The sequence below is a fragment of the Littorina saxatilis genome, linkage group LG6 (assembly GCF_037325665.1).
Source record: "Littorina saxatilis isolate snail1 linkage group LG6, US_GU_Lsax_2.0, whole genome shotgun sequence".
NCBI lineage: Eukaryota > Metazoa > Mollusca > Gastropoda > Littorinimorpha > Littorinidae > Littorina > Littorina saxatilis.
Window position 1 is genome coordinate 11,538,084 of NC_090250.1, and position 19,589 is coordinate 11,557,672.

Consider the following 19,589-nt stretch of genomic DNA (forward strand, 5'->3'; position numbering starts at 1 on the left):
AAAAGAACGAAAAATGAGACTAGTGAATGGTTAAAAGTGAATTTATTCCAAACTCTTAACAAATGCGTTGACATTATTCAGCACACCCAGTGCCATGTTAACATAAGATAATGTACTCTTAATAAAGAATGGTTTTGCCAAAAAAATAAATAAACAAAAAATATTTTGTTGCAGTGGTCAGTCGTGTTACTCTTTCTTTACTCTTTTTTTTAGTGTCAAAGAAATGTTGACAGATGACTAGTTTGCCTCCAGTATGACAAAAACAATACACTTTTCACTTTCTGAAGAAAAATATATACCTTAAAGTGAAAGAAAGCGATACAAATTAAAGAAATTGTCACTCAAATGAATAAAAATCATTTTTGAAAAATGTCAAACATCGCCAGCAGCTTAAAACTTGTACATTTCTTGCAATTGTATTTTTCTCGAATCAAGTATTATGAGAGCATTGAGTAAAAGATAAACAGACTGAAAAGAATTATATCTTCCTGGAAATTCTGCATTCAGAAGCCACAGTAACACCAATGACATGTGAGTAACACGACTGAGTAACATGACTGACGTCTCATAACACAACTGACCATCCTCAGCTAACTTTGATTTATGAATTGATTTTAACTTTAAACGTAAAGTTAATTAAATAGAAGAAAAAAAATTTGCTTATAGTAAGACATTTTTACTTTATTGCCACCTTTTAAGCCTAACTCCACAATTTGACCAAACAAATGCAAACTTGTCACAAAATAAACTGTAATGATCGCGCCGTGAATTTGCACAGGCCTAGCAAAATCGCAATTTTATATGATTCAAGGAAAGAACAAAATCTTATTTATTTTCAGCATTACTACAGAAATAAACTGCAAACATTTTTTCTGTAACATTATTGATTCTAACAGCAAAATTACTGACAGATGGTAACAGCACTGAGACCAAATTGCCTTGGCTGGTTTCGACAGAAGTTACACGTACAAAAACGATCAGCAGTGTTTACTTACTGTTTGACAGAAATACAATTCTTTTCCTCAAACGGCAAAGACAAAGCATAAACAGGATTATCTTTAAAACAACCAAAGCTGCACAGTTTTTTTTAAACAGTAACATTACAGGCATGTACGTAACACCACTGACACCACATTGCCTTTAGATGTTTCGACAAACAATAAAACGTTTTGAAACAGATCAGCAGTGGAATCCCCAACGTTCTGGCACGAACAGTACAGTGACCTAGCTGGACTCTAGCACATTCAACTACTCAGGAACTTGATTAGGAGTGCAGTCAGCAGTTGGTGAACATGGTAGACCCGGTGTGAAGTGGTTTGGGATCCAGTGCGTCATGTTCATGTCAACACGTGCAGACGTCCATAATTATATACCCATGAATGTTTTTTGCTTTATTATCTTCATCACTTCCGCTTCCTATATTCGTTTTACGGTGTTCTCGTCCAGGGACATTCCAGGAAGGTATTCATCAGAATACATTGCAAAGTTCTTGATGATGTGTCCTCTGCGTTATTTGCTGGTCTCGAAGCATTTCCTCAGGTTTTCTTCTTTCAAGTAGTATTCAGAATAGTTAGTTAGTTAGTTAGTTGTTGCTTTTTGGGTCCAGCGGACCATATAGGCCAAATCAGGACCCCACAAGTTTAACATTACAAATATTTAAAATAAACCAATTTTACTAAACAAAATTAGGAACGTCACCCGAAGGTAACATAACAGCTATATCGAAACCCTACGTGTCAAGAAACCCTACGTGTCAAGGACTCCTTTAAAAATCCAAAGAGAGATGCAGAGCTGACCTCTGTAAAAAATATGTTTCAAGCTAGAAGTGTCAAAATACTTCACTCGTAGATCATACAGATCAGCGCACTCCGTGAAAAAATGGCTCACAGAAAAACTATTATCACAGGCGTGGCACCATGGTGCCTTTTCTCTTTTAAGCAGATGGAGATGCGTTATATATAAGTGTGACCAGCGTGTAGCCTAGCCAGAACACTTTCGTCTTTTCTACTTGCAGCCAACAAAGGAAAGGGCTTTGATAGCTCAGGGTGTATCGTATACAGTTTATTTTCCTTGCAGGTGGACCAACGGTCTTGCCAGAGTTTTAAACTGTAAAAAAGGGTCTTCCGACGAAGGTCGGTGAAAAAAACAAATTGCTCAGGAAGAGGTGGAACCGCCATCTCCGGAGCATCCTTTGCTGCCTTGTCAGCAGCTTCGTTGCATGCCTTGTATGCCCATATGACTGGGCGCCCACATAAAATTTATCATAGTATTCAGAATGACACGCGAGTTCATGGACAATGCAGGCTCTTAAGTTCTGCTGGTCGCTGCATGATCATGGCCAAAAGCGTAGACACTGCCACATGCTGGTAGACAATCACCATCTGCTCTCACAACAACAGGATACGTTTGTGCATTGGGTATTTCTGCAGCAGAAAGAGCCATGACATAAGATTACCTGAAAAACAGTAATATTTGATAATCTTAACAGAGTTTTCTTTTTTTAAGAAATGATCCCGTAAAAAGTCTTGCATTCTCTCTCTGGCACACCCCTACACACCAACCCCAACCCCCTCCTCTTTCACTCTCTCTCTGCATCCCCACAGGGACACACGTATAATCAACACTTATACACGCAAAAGAAGTATGTGGCAGGCAGAAAAATGAAAATAAAACCAGGAAAGAATCTAAGATCAGTCGTGTTACCTCTTCGTCAGTAGTGTTACCAGGCACAAGGTAACACGACTGAAAGTAACACGACTGATAGAATTCATTTGAGAAAATAATGATCACTCCCCAGGCCATGCGTTCTGAACAAACACGTGTTCCAGTAGTTTTGATCCTTACATGAAACAATAAAAAAGTAACAGAAGAATGTAAATTCCTTCAGATCGCTAGAGACACACAGTAACACAACTGATTCGTTAAAAAAACACATCTTACCTTTCTGCACTTGTCGGGTCCACCATACACAAGCGATCAAACTCGCTTAGCTGTTCCCGCTGCAGGAAGTTGCTGAAGGATGGGGGATAACTACAGGCCCAAAATGGTTTAAAAAAAGTGGAGTACTCATTGTGTAGGTCTGTTTAACTGTTCTGGTAACACCACTGACAAAAAAGTGAGAGACACTCATTTTTGAGAGTTTAAGTCCACATTCAGAGTCTGGGTCAACCTTACAATCAAAATCTGTTGCAATAATCCAAAGGTGCTCCCGTAAGCGATTTTTTGGATATTTTTTTAATGGTCTACAATTTTTTTTCTTCTTTGTAGAGGTGGTGGAAGTTTTGTGTGCCTTCAAAAAGACAGGCATTTTTAGATACCCCTACATGTTTAAACCATGCAAAACTAACTTTCAAGTGTCAAGAATGTACTTTAATGAATGTCCATGTTGTTGTCTATTCATTTTTGTACAAAAAAATAGGTATTATACTAAGATAGATAGGACATGTTTCTTTCTGAATTAATTTAAAAATCAAAGACACGTTTTTCGTACATTTTTGAAAAACACCCATACACAGACAAAGAAATAAAACAGGTTTGAAAATTTTCATTTTTGAAGGCTACCCATCTACCGTACTTTCCGGGTCATAAGGCGCGACTTTTTTCCTCGAGTTCGACCCCTGCGTCTTGTATAACGAAGCGCCTAATCCGTGTATGAAATACGAAAAAAATCAAAGAGACCGCTTGAGTACCAGTCAAACAACTTGTGATAATACATGTTTCAGCTACTAGGTACTGCCCTGCCTTTGATCTGGCCGCACACACAGATTTCCACTCTGTTAAACTTGGTCACTGACCCCGATGCAGGAAGTGTTTCCTCTCTCAGATATGACAGGGGAACCACCTCTCATGGCAAAAACTGGGTCATTGACCCCTGGGAAGAAGGTCGTGTCTTTTAACAAGACCACCCAGCTATCACAATGCCTTTGATCTGGCCGCACACACAGAGCACACATATTTTCACTCAGTTAAAGTCGGTCACTGACCGGTCACTGACCCCGATGCAGGAAGTGTTTCCTCTCTCAGATATGACAGGGGAACCACCTCTCATGGCAAAAACTGGGTCATTTTGGTGCGCCCTATCGGCCCCCTGTGTCCAATGGGTGACTGGATTACAATTTTTGAGTCACTTGAGAAAAAGTGACTCTATGTAATGCCGTCCGTAGACACCACCTTAACGTTGGACTTTTCTCGGAAACTATCAAAGCGATCGGGCTCATATTTTGTTTAGTCGTGACCTCCAATGACCTCTACACTTTAACGATGGTTTCGTTGACCTTTGACCTTTTTCAAGGTCACAGGTCAGCGTCAAAGGAAAAATTAGACATTTTATATCTTTTCTCGGAAACTATCAAAGCGATCGGGCTCATATTTTGTTTAGTCGTGACCTCCAATGACCTCTACACTTTAACGATGGTTTCGTTGACCTTTGACCTTTTTCAAGGTCACAGGTCAGCGTCAAAGGAAAAATTAGACATTTTATATCTTTGACAAAGTTCATCGGATGTGATTGAAACTTTGTAGGATTATTCTTTACATCAAAGTATTTACATCTGTAGCCTTTTACGAACGTTATCAGAAAAACAAGGGAGATAACTAGCCTTTTCTGTTCGGCAACACACAACTTAACGTTGGGCTTTTCTCGGAAACTATAAAAGTGACCGGGCTCAAATTTTATGTGAACGTGACTCATTGTGTTGTGAATAGCAATTTCTTCCTGTCCATCTGATGCCTCATATAATATTCAGAACTGCGAAAGTGACTCGATCGAGCGTTTGCTCTTCTTGTTTTTTAAAAGAAGGGGGTGCGTCTTAGATAACGAAGCGCCTTGTCACCCGGAAAGTACGGTAATCTTTATCTGGAGCTGGAAGATTAGTGCCGCCCAGATGAGCCTTGAGGCTGGCTGTCAGGTCCTCAATGCTACCAGTGAGTCGAAGGCAGCCCTTCTGATTCAATACTGTTTTCTGGTATCGAATTTGGTCCTTCAATGTGTTCAAGAGGGTTGATTTCTTTTCTCTTCTCAGTCGTATCATCAGAGCATCAACATATTCTGCAATGACACAGGGGCCACCAACAGCCGTCAGCTTTCTTATTAGCTCGGTTTTGGTTGCTGCCTGTCTGGCCTCCTTTGCCGCCTTTTTTGCCTTGTTTTCCAGGAGCCTCTGCCTCAGTCGCAGCTTTCTTTTGTTGGCGGTTGTGGTGTCGCAAAGACTTCCCTTTCCTTCGAGCGAAGGCAAGAAGATGGCTTGACTGGGTCTCCAGTTTCTTCTTCAACCACAGTGTTGTCCTGTTGTGGCTCAGCATATTTGTTGACGACCTCTGGTGGACAGATGCATTGCGCCGCTTGTTAATGTCGTAGTCCTGGGCTCGTATTCTTGAAACAGCTGCAACTCTTATACCGGCCTGTAAAACCACTTCCGCTCGATAAGTCCGCTAAGTATTATTCATGAAACTCCGGTAAAGACTTACCCGGGGCCGGGTGTCTCCGAGCTGTAAAGTTAGAGGACCCATCCCCCTCCTCTAAAACCGTCAATTTTGAATAAATCTTGTTAAAATATTGTTTGTAGATTTATGTCCCTCATGGACACACATTGGTGTCATTTAAGCACCAATGCATTGCGGACAAATACGAGATACCGCTCGCGAAAGATTTCAACCGATCCTCGATCATACCGGCTTGTTGTGAAAGCGTGCTAGCGTCTTCTTTAATACATTACAGTGTCCGATTATTTTCAACTGATTCCGTGGTCGAACGGTTCTCTTGTTCGCCTGATGCGTGATTGAGTCCAGTTCAAATCTCCATCTGCCCGTAATTTTTTTTTTACTCTTTGGCATTTGTTTATTTTTGTGTATTTTCTTCATGTGCAAAAGAGTACGTTATAATAGCAAAATTGATTTAAAAAAAATAATTTTAGGATGGAATGTGTTTTTGTTTTTTTAATCTTTGGTTAACATGATATTAGTTTATTGATAAAGTTTGTTAACTTAACTCTAAGTGTCCTATAAGACTTTGAAGCTTTCTCTTCCCTGATCCTGTTATTTTCTGACTAAATTGTGTGAAACAGAGGTGGTTCAGTAAATAAATCATTTCTTTTTTGTTTGTGAATGGTTTTAATCCAATTTTTTTTTAGATGTTCAAATATGAATGCTGATTATGTTAATTGGAAGTTTAGACATTTTTGAAGATTAACCTTAGTTGTAAAAAGCCGTTAAGTGTATTAATTACAGGTGACAGTTTAAAAATAGTCAAAACCAAACCAAGGTGTTTCATTCTTTGTATTCATGACAAACAAACAGAACATTCCATTGTTTATGTAAACCTGCACTTTTACTCACTTGTTTCAACTGTCACATATCAACTGTCACATGTCAACTGTCACCCTAAAAAAAAATAAAATAAAAAAATAAAAAACACACACGCGCACACACACGACAGTGTTTATGCACTTTTTTTTCCACTTGTTTCAACTGTCACATATCAACTGTCACATTAAAAAAAAAAAAAAAAAAAAAAAAAAAAAAAAACAAAACACACACACACACACAACAGTGTTTATGTGTAAACCTGCACTTCTACTGACTTGTTTTAACTGTCAAATATCAACTGTCAAATATCAACTGTCACATTCATAAAAAAAAAAATTAAAAAAATAAAAAAACACACACACACACACACACACGACAGTGTTTTGTGCACTTTTTTTCTCACTTGTTTCAACTGTCACATATCAACTGTCACATTAAAAAAAAAAAAAAAAAAACACACACACACACACACACGACAGTGTTTATGCACTTTTTGTCTCACTTGTTTCAACTGTCACATATCAACTGTCACATTAAAAAAAAAAAAAAAAAAAAAAAAAAAACCACACACACACACACACACACACAACAGTGTTTATGTGTAAACCTGCACTTCTACTGACTTGTTTTAACTGTCAAATATCAACTGTCAAATATCAACTGTCACATTCATAAAAAAAAAACCCACACACACACACACACACACACAACAGTGTTTATGTAAACCTGCACTTCTACTGACTTCTTTCAACTGTCACATATATTGTAAGCCTTTTCGCATGGACGCTTTGTTATTTGCTTTTAAAATTTTGTCAGGATTTTAGGCGCAAGTGGGCGTCAGATGTTGATTATGAAAATGCTCCAAAGTTTGCGAATTCTCCAGGTTTTTGTTGTGCTTGCCAGTTGCAACTTCCTTTGCAATCTGTTTATTACACACAACATTTAGAAAAGTGAAGACGAACAAAGATAAAATTTCATGCAAAAGATAGTTAGACAAGAGAGAATTTTTACAACACCAGAGTGAGACGAGTGAGAACTTTGGACAATGCACATAAGGACGGGGTAGCCCACACCAGTTTAACATTTTAACTCAACGTTTATTTAGTTTTTTTGTTTTTTTTGTTCCGCCAACTTGTCCAGTTACAAAAGGGAAATAAAATAAAGATAAGAAAATAAATCAGCATTTCAAATATCAACTGTCACATTAAAAAAATAAAGAATAAAAAAAAACCAACACACACAGTGACACACACACACAACCACAACAGTGTTTATGTAAACATGGGGGAGAACTTTTTGAGAACAGTTTCTGAGAAAAAATATCCTCAAGTGAGACAGTTCGCATTGACTTTCTCTCGCAATGTACACAATCACTCATTGATCAGCATCACCCTCAAAGCTACAGGCAAATCCAGCTAACTCACAAACGGTTAAGTCAAAATTTCGCTTAGCACACAAAGAAATTCTGGTCCGGAATTATCCCTCTTTATCTATGTGTACAAAGTACCCTGAGCTCGAAATGGGATTTCTCTTACGTAAGTCGAAAGACGGATAGCACACAACAGAAAGTCAGTCCCAAAGACAAAGTTTACTCTATATTTACTACAGCAACTCGAAACACGAAACTTGGCGTCTCACACTAGCGCATTGTGTAACCTTATTCCCTTCTTCTCTACACGGACGCCACACCGACTGGTCAGTCGGCACGCAATAAAGTATGAACTGAAGTTAGGAGGGGGCGAGGAGTAAGGAGGGGGCGAGGAGTAAGGAGAATTATCCAACTCCAAGAAAACACTCTGAAAAAGGTGGGGAAGTGGTGACAAGGCAGTGAACGCACTCACCATGCACTGACATCATACGAAAGCAGCCACACAAACACAGCACAGAGGCAGAGGCAGGTGTGCAGATGCTTTGTGAGAATAAGCGTTGAAAACCAGTTTGAATAAAAAAAAAAACCAGCAGATGGAGCCGCATGTCATAATCATTCTTCTTGTCTGGCTTTATTGACTGCATGCCGATCTTGTGGCAGTGACTTTTCACTCTTCAGTCGGACTGTTCACAAACCGCTCTCACTCTCCCTCACTGACTACCCTAAGCCCTACAACTGATCTTTGGAAATTGTTTGGAAGAGTACACCTCTCTATTTCTCTCCAATGCTCTTCCTGCTGACTTCAGTGACACCGGACACCCCACTGAGTTTAGCCAGCTACCCCCTCCCCCCCCCCTCTCTCTCTCTCCCCAGCCATGTACTGTTTGGTGCTGTGGCCAGAGAGGTGTCACCGGCTAATTGAGGCCAGCTGCACTGTTCACTCAGAGCAAAACTAGTTGACTGTGTCTAACTTTTGACAAAGCAACACAACTGAAGGGTTCACAGATGTCAATGTCATCGTCGCTGCTACTCAATGGAATGTCCGAAATTCCGGATGAAAAGTCAGATAAATCGGCAGTGTGCACACTTGACACAGAAATGTCACTTTGACCTGAATCTGCAAGGCCTAACACATCAGCAGGGTTGCCGAAGTTCCGAATGTCAGCGCGATCGAATCCATGAAAAGATGATGAAGATGATGAAGATGAACAATCCAAGTCAGCCATTTTGATCCAAACATTCTCTCGCAAAAAACTCAACTAAAATCGGTCAGGAAAAATAGAAAGGGTAAAAAAAAAACTGAGACAAAAATCACCAACTGTCAGCGGTTGTTGACAAACGAGCACCACTCGCGGTTTTCTTCGTGAAGAGCTGTATTTCCGGGTTATTCCCCTTTAGCCTTAGCTACAGGTACGCGCGCGGTTTCAAGCGGATCAGGATCGTCAGCGACAAGCGGAACGGCGCGGTATAGGACATTAAGAGTTAAACATGTAAACATTTGATTAAAAAAATTAAATAAATAACCATGAAGAAGGATGCTTCCCGCTTAAAAAAACAAAGGTGAGAGAGAAAATACCTACCTAAAATGCGGTAGCAGCCACCTGCATGCAACTGAGATTAAAAACAAAAAAATAAAAAATAAATAAAAAGGGTCTCCCCGTGTTTTTATTTCATTCAGTTTGTTTGGGTAGTTGCTATTGACTTTGAAACTGACACACTGGCTAAAAAGCTGCAACATTGTGTCCTTCAAAGTCAAACTGTCGTTTAACTACCGCCCGGTATTTATTTTTACTGCCCAGTAATTATTTATTTTTCCCCGGTATTCATGTGTGTCTAGCGGAAGGTCGGCAGCTACCAGTTGGTTATTTTTAGAATTGAAGATTCCCGATGCTTGCTCTTCTCTGCGCACGCGTTACCGGCGTTTTCGCCGGCGTGTCAGTTTCAAAGTCAATAGCAACAACCCAAACAAACTGAATGTAATAACAAGAAGGGCAAAGCCCATACGACTCACATGCTTTACACATTTTTCCTACCAAAATACATGTGACCTTGACCCAAGGTCAAGGTCATCCAAGGTCATGCAACACAAAGCTGTTAATTCAAGACATAGGAAGTACAATGGTGCTTATTGGCTCTTTCTACCATGAGATATGGTCACTTTTAGTGGTTCACTACCTTATTTTGGTCACATTTCATAAGGGTCAAAGTGACCTTGACCTTGATCATATGTGACCGAATGTGTCTCATGATGAAAGCATAACATGTGCCCCACATAATTTTTAAGTTTGAAACAGTTATCTTCCATAGTTCAGGGTCAAGGTCACTTCAAAATATGTATACAATCCAACTTTGAAGAGCTCCTGTGACCTTGACCTTGAAGCAAGGTAAACCAAACTGGTATCAAAAGATGGGTCTTACTTTGCCCTATATATCATATATAGGTGAGGTATTGAATCTCAAAAACTTCAGAGAAAATGGGAAAAATATGAAAAATAGCTGTTTTTTAGGCAACATTTATGGTCCCTGCGACCTTGACCTTGAAGCAAGGTCAAGATGCTATGTATGTTTTTTGGGGCCTTGTCATCATACACCATCTTGCCAAATTTGGTACTGATAGACTGAATAGTGTCCAAGAAATATCCAACGTTAAAGTTTTCCGGACGGACGGACGGACGGACGACTCGGGTGAGTACATAGACTCACTTTTGCTTCGCATGTGAGTCAAAAACACGGTGAGATTTTATTTTTATTTCTTTTATAAACCTCAGTTGCATGCAGGTGTACATGGTATAGTACCTAGTAAACGCCCACCCCCCAGTTTCGACCAGTGGACTAGTAGACAAGGAAAATAAATAAAGATTATTCAGTCTGCTGTTATTGTTGTTTTTCAATTGTTTCCTTTCCTTAGACATGCTTCTGGGATTGGACAGGAAAAAGGTTTCTGGAGTGGCTAGAGAATCGCAATACATTTTTGACTGGGAGGAAAAAGAAGAAACGAAAGCTTCATCTTTGGTTTAAACATAAGTTTATTTCAACAAATGTTACAATCATGACATGTATACAAAAGACACAGGTAACAGCAACAAGCTAGAAGCTTATAGTGGTGTTCCTGCATGGATATTATAACGTAAGGCGGTAACGGCTGAACAATTTGTCTAAATAAACCAAATTGGAAATCCAAAGCATCATCATTATAATCATCCTCATCTCATTAATCATCCAAAATTATCATAACATAATAAACGTTGCATAATCATTATAAAGAAAGACAGTAAGAGGAAGGAAGGGGGGGAAGAAAAGGAATAACAAGAAGAGGGATGGGTAGGAGTTGTGCAGAAATTAAAGTTGTTGTCCGGCTTGTGGAGCATTGATTCTGGTTTGCCCAAAGCGGCCTGAACGTTCAATGAACGAGTGTACTCTGGAAAAAATGTTCCTGTTCAAATCTAGAGAATACTGTCTGTCTCTATTTAGAAGGTGGGGGAGGTGAATACTATGGTTTCTTGACGTGCTTCGCGATAATTTGGACAATCTAATAGGAAGTGTTTTACGGTTTCGGACGGAAATCCGCAGTCACAAGATGCATCTGTAGTAACGTGTCGTCTCACTAGATCGTTATTAAGATCACTTATATATAGCCTGAGCTTACAGTGAATAATTGTTTGTGATATGCGATCTCTAGAATACCAATAACACGGCGGACTTAAATCGTTTTTTGACAAAAAGTGCTTGAGGGACTTACTAAGTTTTATGTAGTCTGGTAAAGAATTCCAGAGTTGTGTTGTAGATGGGAGAAATGAGTTTTTGTATAATTCAGTGTTAAACGATGGAACTTTCCTATCTAAAGGTCTGCGCTGGCGATATGGATTATTAGTTGATATTAATGGTGGCAATATCGCAAGTAAGTAGTTTGGCACCTTACGGTGTACAATCTTGTGAAATAATATCAATTTTTGACGTTTACGTCTCTCTTAAAGTGAAATAAAGCCTGACTCGTCGTACAGTTGTTGATGGCTTGTACCGCGGACTGCTCCAACAATGGTCTTCATCTTCAAAGCTTCATCTTTGGCGGGAAGTGATGTCTGAAGAGGTTGATTTTGTGTGTTAGTGTTAGTGTGTGTGTGTGTTAGTGTTAGTGTGTGTGTATGTGTGTGTGTGTGTGTGTGTGAGAGAGAGAGAGAGAGGGGGGGGGAGTTTTGTGCAATAACGCATCATTTGAACACTTCTATGACAAATGACCAAAATATCGTTTTTGAGTCACTTGAGAAAAAGTGACTCTATGTAATCGGTCAGTGTTAGTCTGTCCGGCCGGCCGTCCGTCCGGCCGGCCGTCCGGCCGGCCGTCCGTAGACACCACCTTAACGTTGGACTTTTCTCGGAAACTATCAAAGCGATCGGGCTCATATTTTGTTTAGTCGTGACCTCCAATGACCTCTACACTTTAACGATGGTTTCGTTGACCTTTGACCTTTTTCAAGGTCACAGGTCAGCGTCAAAGGAAAAATTAGACATTTTATATCTTTGACAAAGTTCATCGGATGTGATTGAAACTTTGTAGGATTATTCTTTACATCAAAGTATTTACATCTGTAGCCTTTTACGAACGTTATCAGAAAAACAAGGGAGATAACTAGCCTTTTCTGTTCGGCAACACACAACTTAACGTTGGGCTTTTCTCGGAAACTATAAAAGTGACCGGGCTCAAATTTTATGTGAACGTGACTCATTGTGTTGTGAATAGCAATTTCTTCCTGTCCATCTGATGCCTCATATAATATTCAGAACTGCGAAAGTGACTCGATCGAGCGTTTGCTCTTCTTGTTCTAGCTAAGGACCCGCTCCTGCCAAGGGTATAGTACCTAGTAAACGCCCACCCCCCACTTTTGGGCAAAACTGGTACATAGGGTGGGTGGGCGTATACAAGGTAGTTAACGGTAATATAATGTTAACCATCAATTTAAAAAAAACCAACTCATTCTCGCCTTAAATTATTTTTTTAAATCAATTTTGATATTACAACGTACTCTTTTGCACACGAAGAAAATAAACAAAAACAAACAAAATTAATGACAAAGAGTAAAACAAAAAAAAAGTAAGGCCTGATAGCGATTCGAACTCGACTCAATCGCGCATCAGACGAATTCAATAACCGTTCGGCTACGGAATCAGACACTAAATTCTCGCCACTGTAATGCATTAAACAAGACGCAAGCACGCTTTCGCAACACGCCGTTATGATCGAGCATCGGTTGAAATCTTTCGCGAGCAGAAGCTCGTATTTGACCGCAATGCATCGGTGCTTAAATGACACCAATGTGTGTCCATGAGGGACATAAATCTACGAACAATATTTGAACAAGATTTATTCGAACTTGACGGTTTTAATGGACAGTGTTGGTGAAGTTACTGACAGGTAGCGACTTTACAGGAGGGGGAGGGGTCCTCTAACTTTACAGCTCGGAGACAACCCGGTAAGGACTTACCGGTGTTTCATAAATAACACTTAGCAGTTGGCGGACTTATTGAGTTTTACAGGCCAGTATATGAGTTGCAGCTTTTTCAAGAATAAATCTTGTTCAAATATTGTTTGTAGAGAGGAGCAAGCATGAGGAATCTCCTCTTCTAAAAATAACCAATTCTGGTAGCTGCCGACCTTCCGCCAGACACACATTAATACCGGGGGAAAATAGATAATTACTGGGCAGTAAAAATAAATACCGGGCGGTAGTTAAACGACAGTTTGACTTTAAAGGACACAATGTTGCAGCTTTTTCAAGAATACGAGCCCTGGTCACCGAAAATGTTTTCACCGAGCAGATTTGTCAGTGGGCAGAGGTTGAGGACATCTGGGAAGGGAACTGGTTGTCCACCATACACACCGTCTTCCAGAAAGTCATTCAACTGCCTGCGCAATACACTGCACATGTCTGGCATCTGCTGCTGTAGAGTACACTCTTCTTTCCTCCCTCCCTCAATCCCACTAAGTCTCTCCCTCCCTCTCTTTCTCTCTCTTCCTTCCCCTCTCCCTCCCTCCCTCTCCCTCCCTTCCCCCTTCTCTCTCACTCAATCCATCCTCCCCCCCTCCCTCTCTCTCCCTCGGTCCATTCCTATATCTCTCTCTTCCTCCCCATTTATCTCTCCCTCCATAGCTCTCCCTCCCTCTCTTTCTCCCTCTCTCCACCCCTCTTTCCATCTTTCTATCTCCCTCCCTCCCTTTATTTCTCTCTCTCCCTCCCTTTATTTCTCTCTCTCCCTCCATCCCTCCCTCCCGCTCCCTCCCCTGCTTTCTCTCCTCTCTCACTCCCTGTCTAGTCTCTCTCCCCTCTCTCTCTCTCTCTCTCTCTTTCCATCTTGTGCAAATTTGTAGTGTTATTTTCACTGTTTTGTTATTTCTCTTGGCAACACTTCTTCTTCCAAATATTCTGGTAAAACCAAGTAAGTCCGCTTGCTTAGATACCGGCACGGTTGGCCTAGTGGTAAGGCGTCCGCGCCGTGATCGGGAGGTCGTGGGTTCGAACCCCGGCCGGGTCATACCTAAGACTTTAAAATTGGCAATCTAGTGGCTGCTCCGCCTGGCGTCTGGCATTATGGGGTTAGTGCTAGGACTGGTTGGTCCGGTGTCAGAATAATGTGACTGGGTGAGACATGAAGCCTGTGCTGCGACTTCTGTCTTGTGTGTGGCGCACGTTATATGTCAAAGCAGCACCGCCCTGATATGGCCCTTCGTGGTCGGCTGGGCGTTAAGCAAACAAACAAACAAACGCTTGCTTAGATCTGCGCATTTTTTGTTAGATCTGATATTGGGGGGAAAAGTGGTAAAACCAAGTAAGTCCACAAAATGCCCAACAAAACCAAAACCATCCATCAGATTATTATGAAAATCGGGTTTTAAACGTAAATTAATGCTATTTATCTTATTATCTCGGTGGTTTGATCTAGATAATCATCACTTTTGAGACATTTTATCAAACAGTAAAAGTCGTTTTTCTCGGAAGTAGCGTCAGTGGACTTACTCGGTTTTTTCAGCACACGGCAGAGTTGCTCAGTTACCTCACTAAGCAGTTCTCCTCTTTTTAAGTTAAGTTTTGAGAGTGCAGTAGACACAAAGTCTAAGTCAACTGGGGTTTCCAGGAAACTGTGGCAGTCTCCACCTTCGTGAACTATGATTTCTGTTTTCTTCAGAAGCCGTGACAACACCGCTGGCATTACTCGCATGTACTCGCATGTATCCGCACAGATTTTATTTATAACTGATAAAAACAATATGAATCAGGATTTGAGATTCCATGATTCGCATGGACGAGACCGAGAATCGGCGATGTCTTCAGTCGCTCGACAGGGCTGTGAACAAGCTTCGGCCATCACGGCTCAGGGTGACTGGGTTGCACAAATGGCTTTGTTTACGTTTTTCTCCCGTCAAGTGCTCGGCGTACAAATAACGTTTAGGCAAGAAATATACCGCATTAATTAGTCGAATACTTCTTCTTTCTGATGATATCCTTTTGAAACCGATTGTAAATCGCAAAACTTCCAAAAAATTATATCAAATATTTCATTTGCTTTGCACGTTTTCTCGCCAACGTCCGATCCCGCTTAATGTTACATTAAATGAAGCTGAGAAACAAAGCTTTTAATTGGTTATCATTTCTAGGTCAACCAATGAAACAACGCGAAGCACTCTGAGATTGTGTGAGCATACTGTCAGGCCTGACATGCCACAGAGCGCTGACGCAATGGCATCCGGTGGTCACGTTGCCCTCGGTTTGAGAGTTGTTATCTGTTCTAGCTCAACAAATACAAACAACCATCACCACAGAAACCAAGATAAGACTTCAAACTTTTGTTTCATTCAGTTTTTTATTACATGCGGTACGTAATTACACCAGGAATCATTTGTGAACCTTAGGCAAAACGGGATAACACCGGCTTTGGGACAACTCGGGAAAGAGGCTTTGGACTACCTAGTAGTAAGCATTGCTTTAAAGATGTTTAGTGCAGTTGGCATGGCCTTGGAGATGCTTGATGCAGTTAGCATGGCCTTGGAGAAGTTTGGTGCAGTTAACATGGCCTTGAAGAAGTTTGGTGCAGTTAGCATGGCCTTGAAGATGTTTGGTGCAGTTAGCATGGCTTTGAAGAAGTTTCAAATCAAATCAAATTTTATTTAAGTTTGGTGCAGTTAGCATGGCCTTGAAGAAGTTTGGTGCAGTTACCATGGCCTTGAAGATGTTTGGTGCAGTTAGCATTGCCTTGGTGATGTTTGGTACAGTTAGCATGGCCTTGAAGATGTTTGGTGCAGTTAGCATTGCCTTGGTGATGTTTGGTACAGTTAGCATGGCCTTGAAGAACTTTGGTGCACTTAGCATGGCCTTAAAGATGTTTGGTGCAGTTAGCATGGCCTTGAAGAAGTTTGGTGCAGTTAGCATGGCCTTGAAGAAATTTGGTGCAGTTAGCATGGCCTTGAAGATGTTTGGTGCAGTTAACATGGCCTTGAAGAAGTTTGGTGCAGTTAGCATGGCCTTGAAGAAGTTTGGTGCAGTTAACATGGCCTTGAAGAAGTTTGGTGCAGCTAGCATGGCCTTGAAGAAGTTTGGTGCAGTTAGCATGCCATTGAAGAAGTTTGGTGCAGTTCAACATGGCCTTGAAGAAGTTTGGTGCAGTTAGCATGGCCTTGAAGATGTTTGGTGCAGTTAGCATGGCCTTGAAGATGTTTGGTGCAGTTAGCATGGCCTTAAAGATGTTTGGTGCACTTAGCATGGCCTTGAAGAAGTTTGGTGCAGTTAGCATGGCCTTGAAGAAGTTTGGTGCACTTAGCATGGCCTTGAATATGTTTGGTGCAGTTAGCATGGCCTTGAAGAAGTTTGGTGCACTTAGCATGGCCTTGAATATGTTTGGTGCAGTTAGCATGGCCTTGAAGAAGTTTGGTGCACTTAGCATGGCCTTGAATATGTTTGGTGCAGTTAGCATGGCCTTGAAGAAGTTTGGTGCACGTAGCATGGCCTTGAATATGTTTGGTGCAGTTAGCATGGCTTTGAAGAAGTTTGGTGCAGTTAGCATGGCCTTGAAGAAGTTTGGTGCAGTTAGCATGGCCTTGAAGAAGTTTGGTGCACTTAGCATGGCCTTGAATATGTTTGGTGCAGTTAGCATGGCCTTGAATATGTTTGGTGCAGTTAGCATGGCCTTGAATATGTTTGGTGCAGTTAGCATGGCCTTGAAGATGTTTGGTGCAGTTAGCATGGCCTTCGAGATGTTTGGTGCACAGTGTATGTTTGATTTTGCTGTATAAGACATGTGGTTTTGTGTTGCAGAACATGCTGCGATTCCTGGTGCTGGTGCTGACAGGCTTCGTGGTTCTAGCGGTGCCCAACTTTGCCAACCTGATGGCGCTGGTGGGTGCCAGCTGTTGTACGCTCCTCGCCTTTATCCTGCCCGGCATTTTCCACATGAACGTCTTCAGGGGGTAGGTCTATGCTGCGCTCCACTTCAGTGTGAGGGTATGAGGGGAGTTCTCAAAGTACTTAGAATCTAAGCTCCTGGCAATGCAGCATAATATTTACAATGACGTATGCATAATGTAATCTTTTATAGGTATATGATACACAATTTCATGTATCTCAAGATTTCCTGCAAAGAAAACTGCCCTTAAGAAAACTGCCCGTCCATGTTTACTTGCCTGTCATAGAGCTAAAAAAAAGAAAAGAGTTTAGAGCCATGATGTTTAGCATGTCCTTAGACAGAACAATCAAATCCGCATTCAAATCAGTCAGTTTTGTTCACATATCTTGTCTAACATGGACGCTATGGCATACTGAGCGGTGTAGGTGTCAATCCTCTCAGAAGGCACAAAAGGCAGTTTTTGAAGCCGTTTTAGCGGGTAATGAGACAAAAAAATGGTACATTTGAGCAACTCGCTAACGCATTGCCTTTAAACTTTCGGAGATTTGTGCTAACACATGTCGTAAAGTACATACGGAATCTCAAGTCATTTGAGACATTAGATCTGCTGTTCTTAAATTGACGGTAGGTTTTTGCTGACTCATCGAAAAAATTTAATGTGTTAAAATCTTCAAGAACAATAACAGATGCGCCACATACTCAAATTTCATGTACATATTTTATCAGACATGGGTGGTATGAGGATTTCAACGCGAAAGTAGTTTTTAAGAAGTTGACTCATTCAGAGCGCTGAGCGCAAATGTCGGCCTACGCTTGGCAAAGCTCACTGTCGACACGCTTAGAACTGATCAATGGCTCTTGAAAAAGCATTTTCTAAGAATTTGTGTGTGCGTTTAAACAAGCGCGCTGTGAACAGCCATTGTTGAAACTGTATTAAATTTAAGGGTAAATGGAAACTTTCATTTTTGTAAATGCATGCTAATTTTAATTTTTTTCTGTTCAATCGGACAGGGTACATCTTTATTTCTAAAACTCTTTCTGGTATGTACCACGAGTCTTTAAAGGGGTGCGGCAAACCACTTTCCAGATGAAGGATGCGAATAATGTTTATGTACTGTTTAATGGACGACGGTTTTAAGCGTCTGGCTAAGTACGCTGCGTATTGCGCAACAGTCTGCTCGTTCACAGGCACTGGCATTATGCCCATCTCCGCACAGAAGCGTAAATACGAGGTGAGGTGAGTGCGATATGTCTTCTTGGTGTTATCAGAGAAGGCGCTTGCCCTGTAATCCAATACCTCTGCTGTCAGTTGAGCGCCCAAGCGGGATTCCTGACCTGGAAAGAAGGAACACAAGGGCTTGGTCAGACATATGGTCACACAGGTTCACGTTGGGGGGTCTCCCCCGGTGCCAGAAAGTCAACAGCCGCACTAATTCTTCGCGCCGCCTGGGCTCGTGAAGACGTGAAATAGTGTCAGCCATAATGTTTACACAACCGGCCACATGCACCGCCGCAATGCTACAGTTTACTTTAGCACATTCCCATGCCATTTTCCGAAGTAAGCTGTTGACATACTGATTAGTAGATCTGCCCTTATTGATAATCGCTTTTGTCACAGTACTATCAGTATGCACAATCACTTCTTGTCCGCACCACATCGGTGCCCATCGTGTCACAGCTTGTAACACAGCACATACTTCTTTAAAGTTTATGTGTAAATCATTCGCTGCCGGCATGTCTTTTTCAAAGTAGGTGTACTGCCAGTCGCCTTGCCAAAAGGCACCTGCTGCCATATTACAAGCGTCCACATGGACATGCTGTTTTGCATTGTGGAAATAATACACTGTTCCATTAAATACATGCATAAAAGAAAGCCACCATTGCACATCTTTCTGGAATTCGCTAGAAAGCTTTGCTTTGTGCCGCTGCTGCTGTAGGGGTTTGATTGTGTCCAGTATCCGCCGCAGAAAGAATTTTCCTCCTCTGACAGCTTGACAGGCCCAATTAAGAGAACCCGCGATGCTTTGAAGCTGAGTTTTTGTCGCGCGCTTCTTTCCTTGAAATTGCAGTAGTCGCCGCCGCAGTTGCTGCAGTTTGTCACTTCCAAGTGACAGAGTGTTGTTCCGCGTGTCGATGTCGACTCCAAGAAATGTGATACGTTGGGTGGGCCCCACCACCTTCTTCCAGCTAATGTTGAAGCCTAGTTCCCTCAATAATCTAATTAAAGAGAATAACATGTCGTTGCACTCCTCTTTTGTTGCTGCTACTAAAAGAAAATCATCTATATATGCTAACACACCAGGCATGCCTCTCCTGGCCATGCACCTGGGAATCGCCTGTGAAAGTCTATGGAAATGTGACGGTCCAACATTGCTACCAAATGGAAGTCGACTGTCAAACAAATAAGTCGGTGTCTTTTTTCCTTTGAAATGCCACTTGAGTCCCGTTACACAATAATCATCCGGACTGATGCACACTGAGCGATATGCGGACTGCAAGTCGACTTTAGCACACCAATAATCTGTCT

At 41.3% G+C, this 19,589-nt stretch overlaps 1 protein-coding gene across 1 annotated transcript in view; it reads left to right on the plus strand.

The window, feature by feature from the left end:
• LOC138968522 (uncharacterized) overlaps positions 1 to 19,589 on the plus strand; it is a 156,380-nt gene that overhangs the window by 124,400 nt on the left and 12,391 nt on the right. The window contains exon 14 of the mRNA XM_070341101.1: positions 16,975 to 17,126. Within this exon, the coding sequence (XP_070197202.1) occupies positions 16,975 to 17,126 (152 nt within the window). The remainder of the gene's footprint in view (positions 1 to 16,974; positions 17,127 to 19,589) is intronic.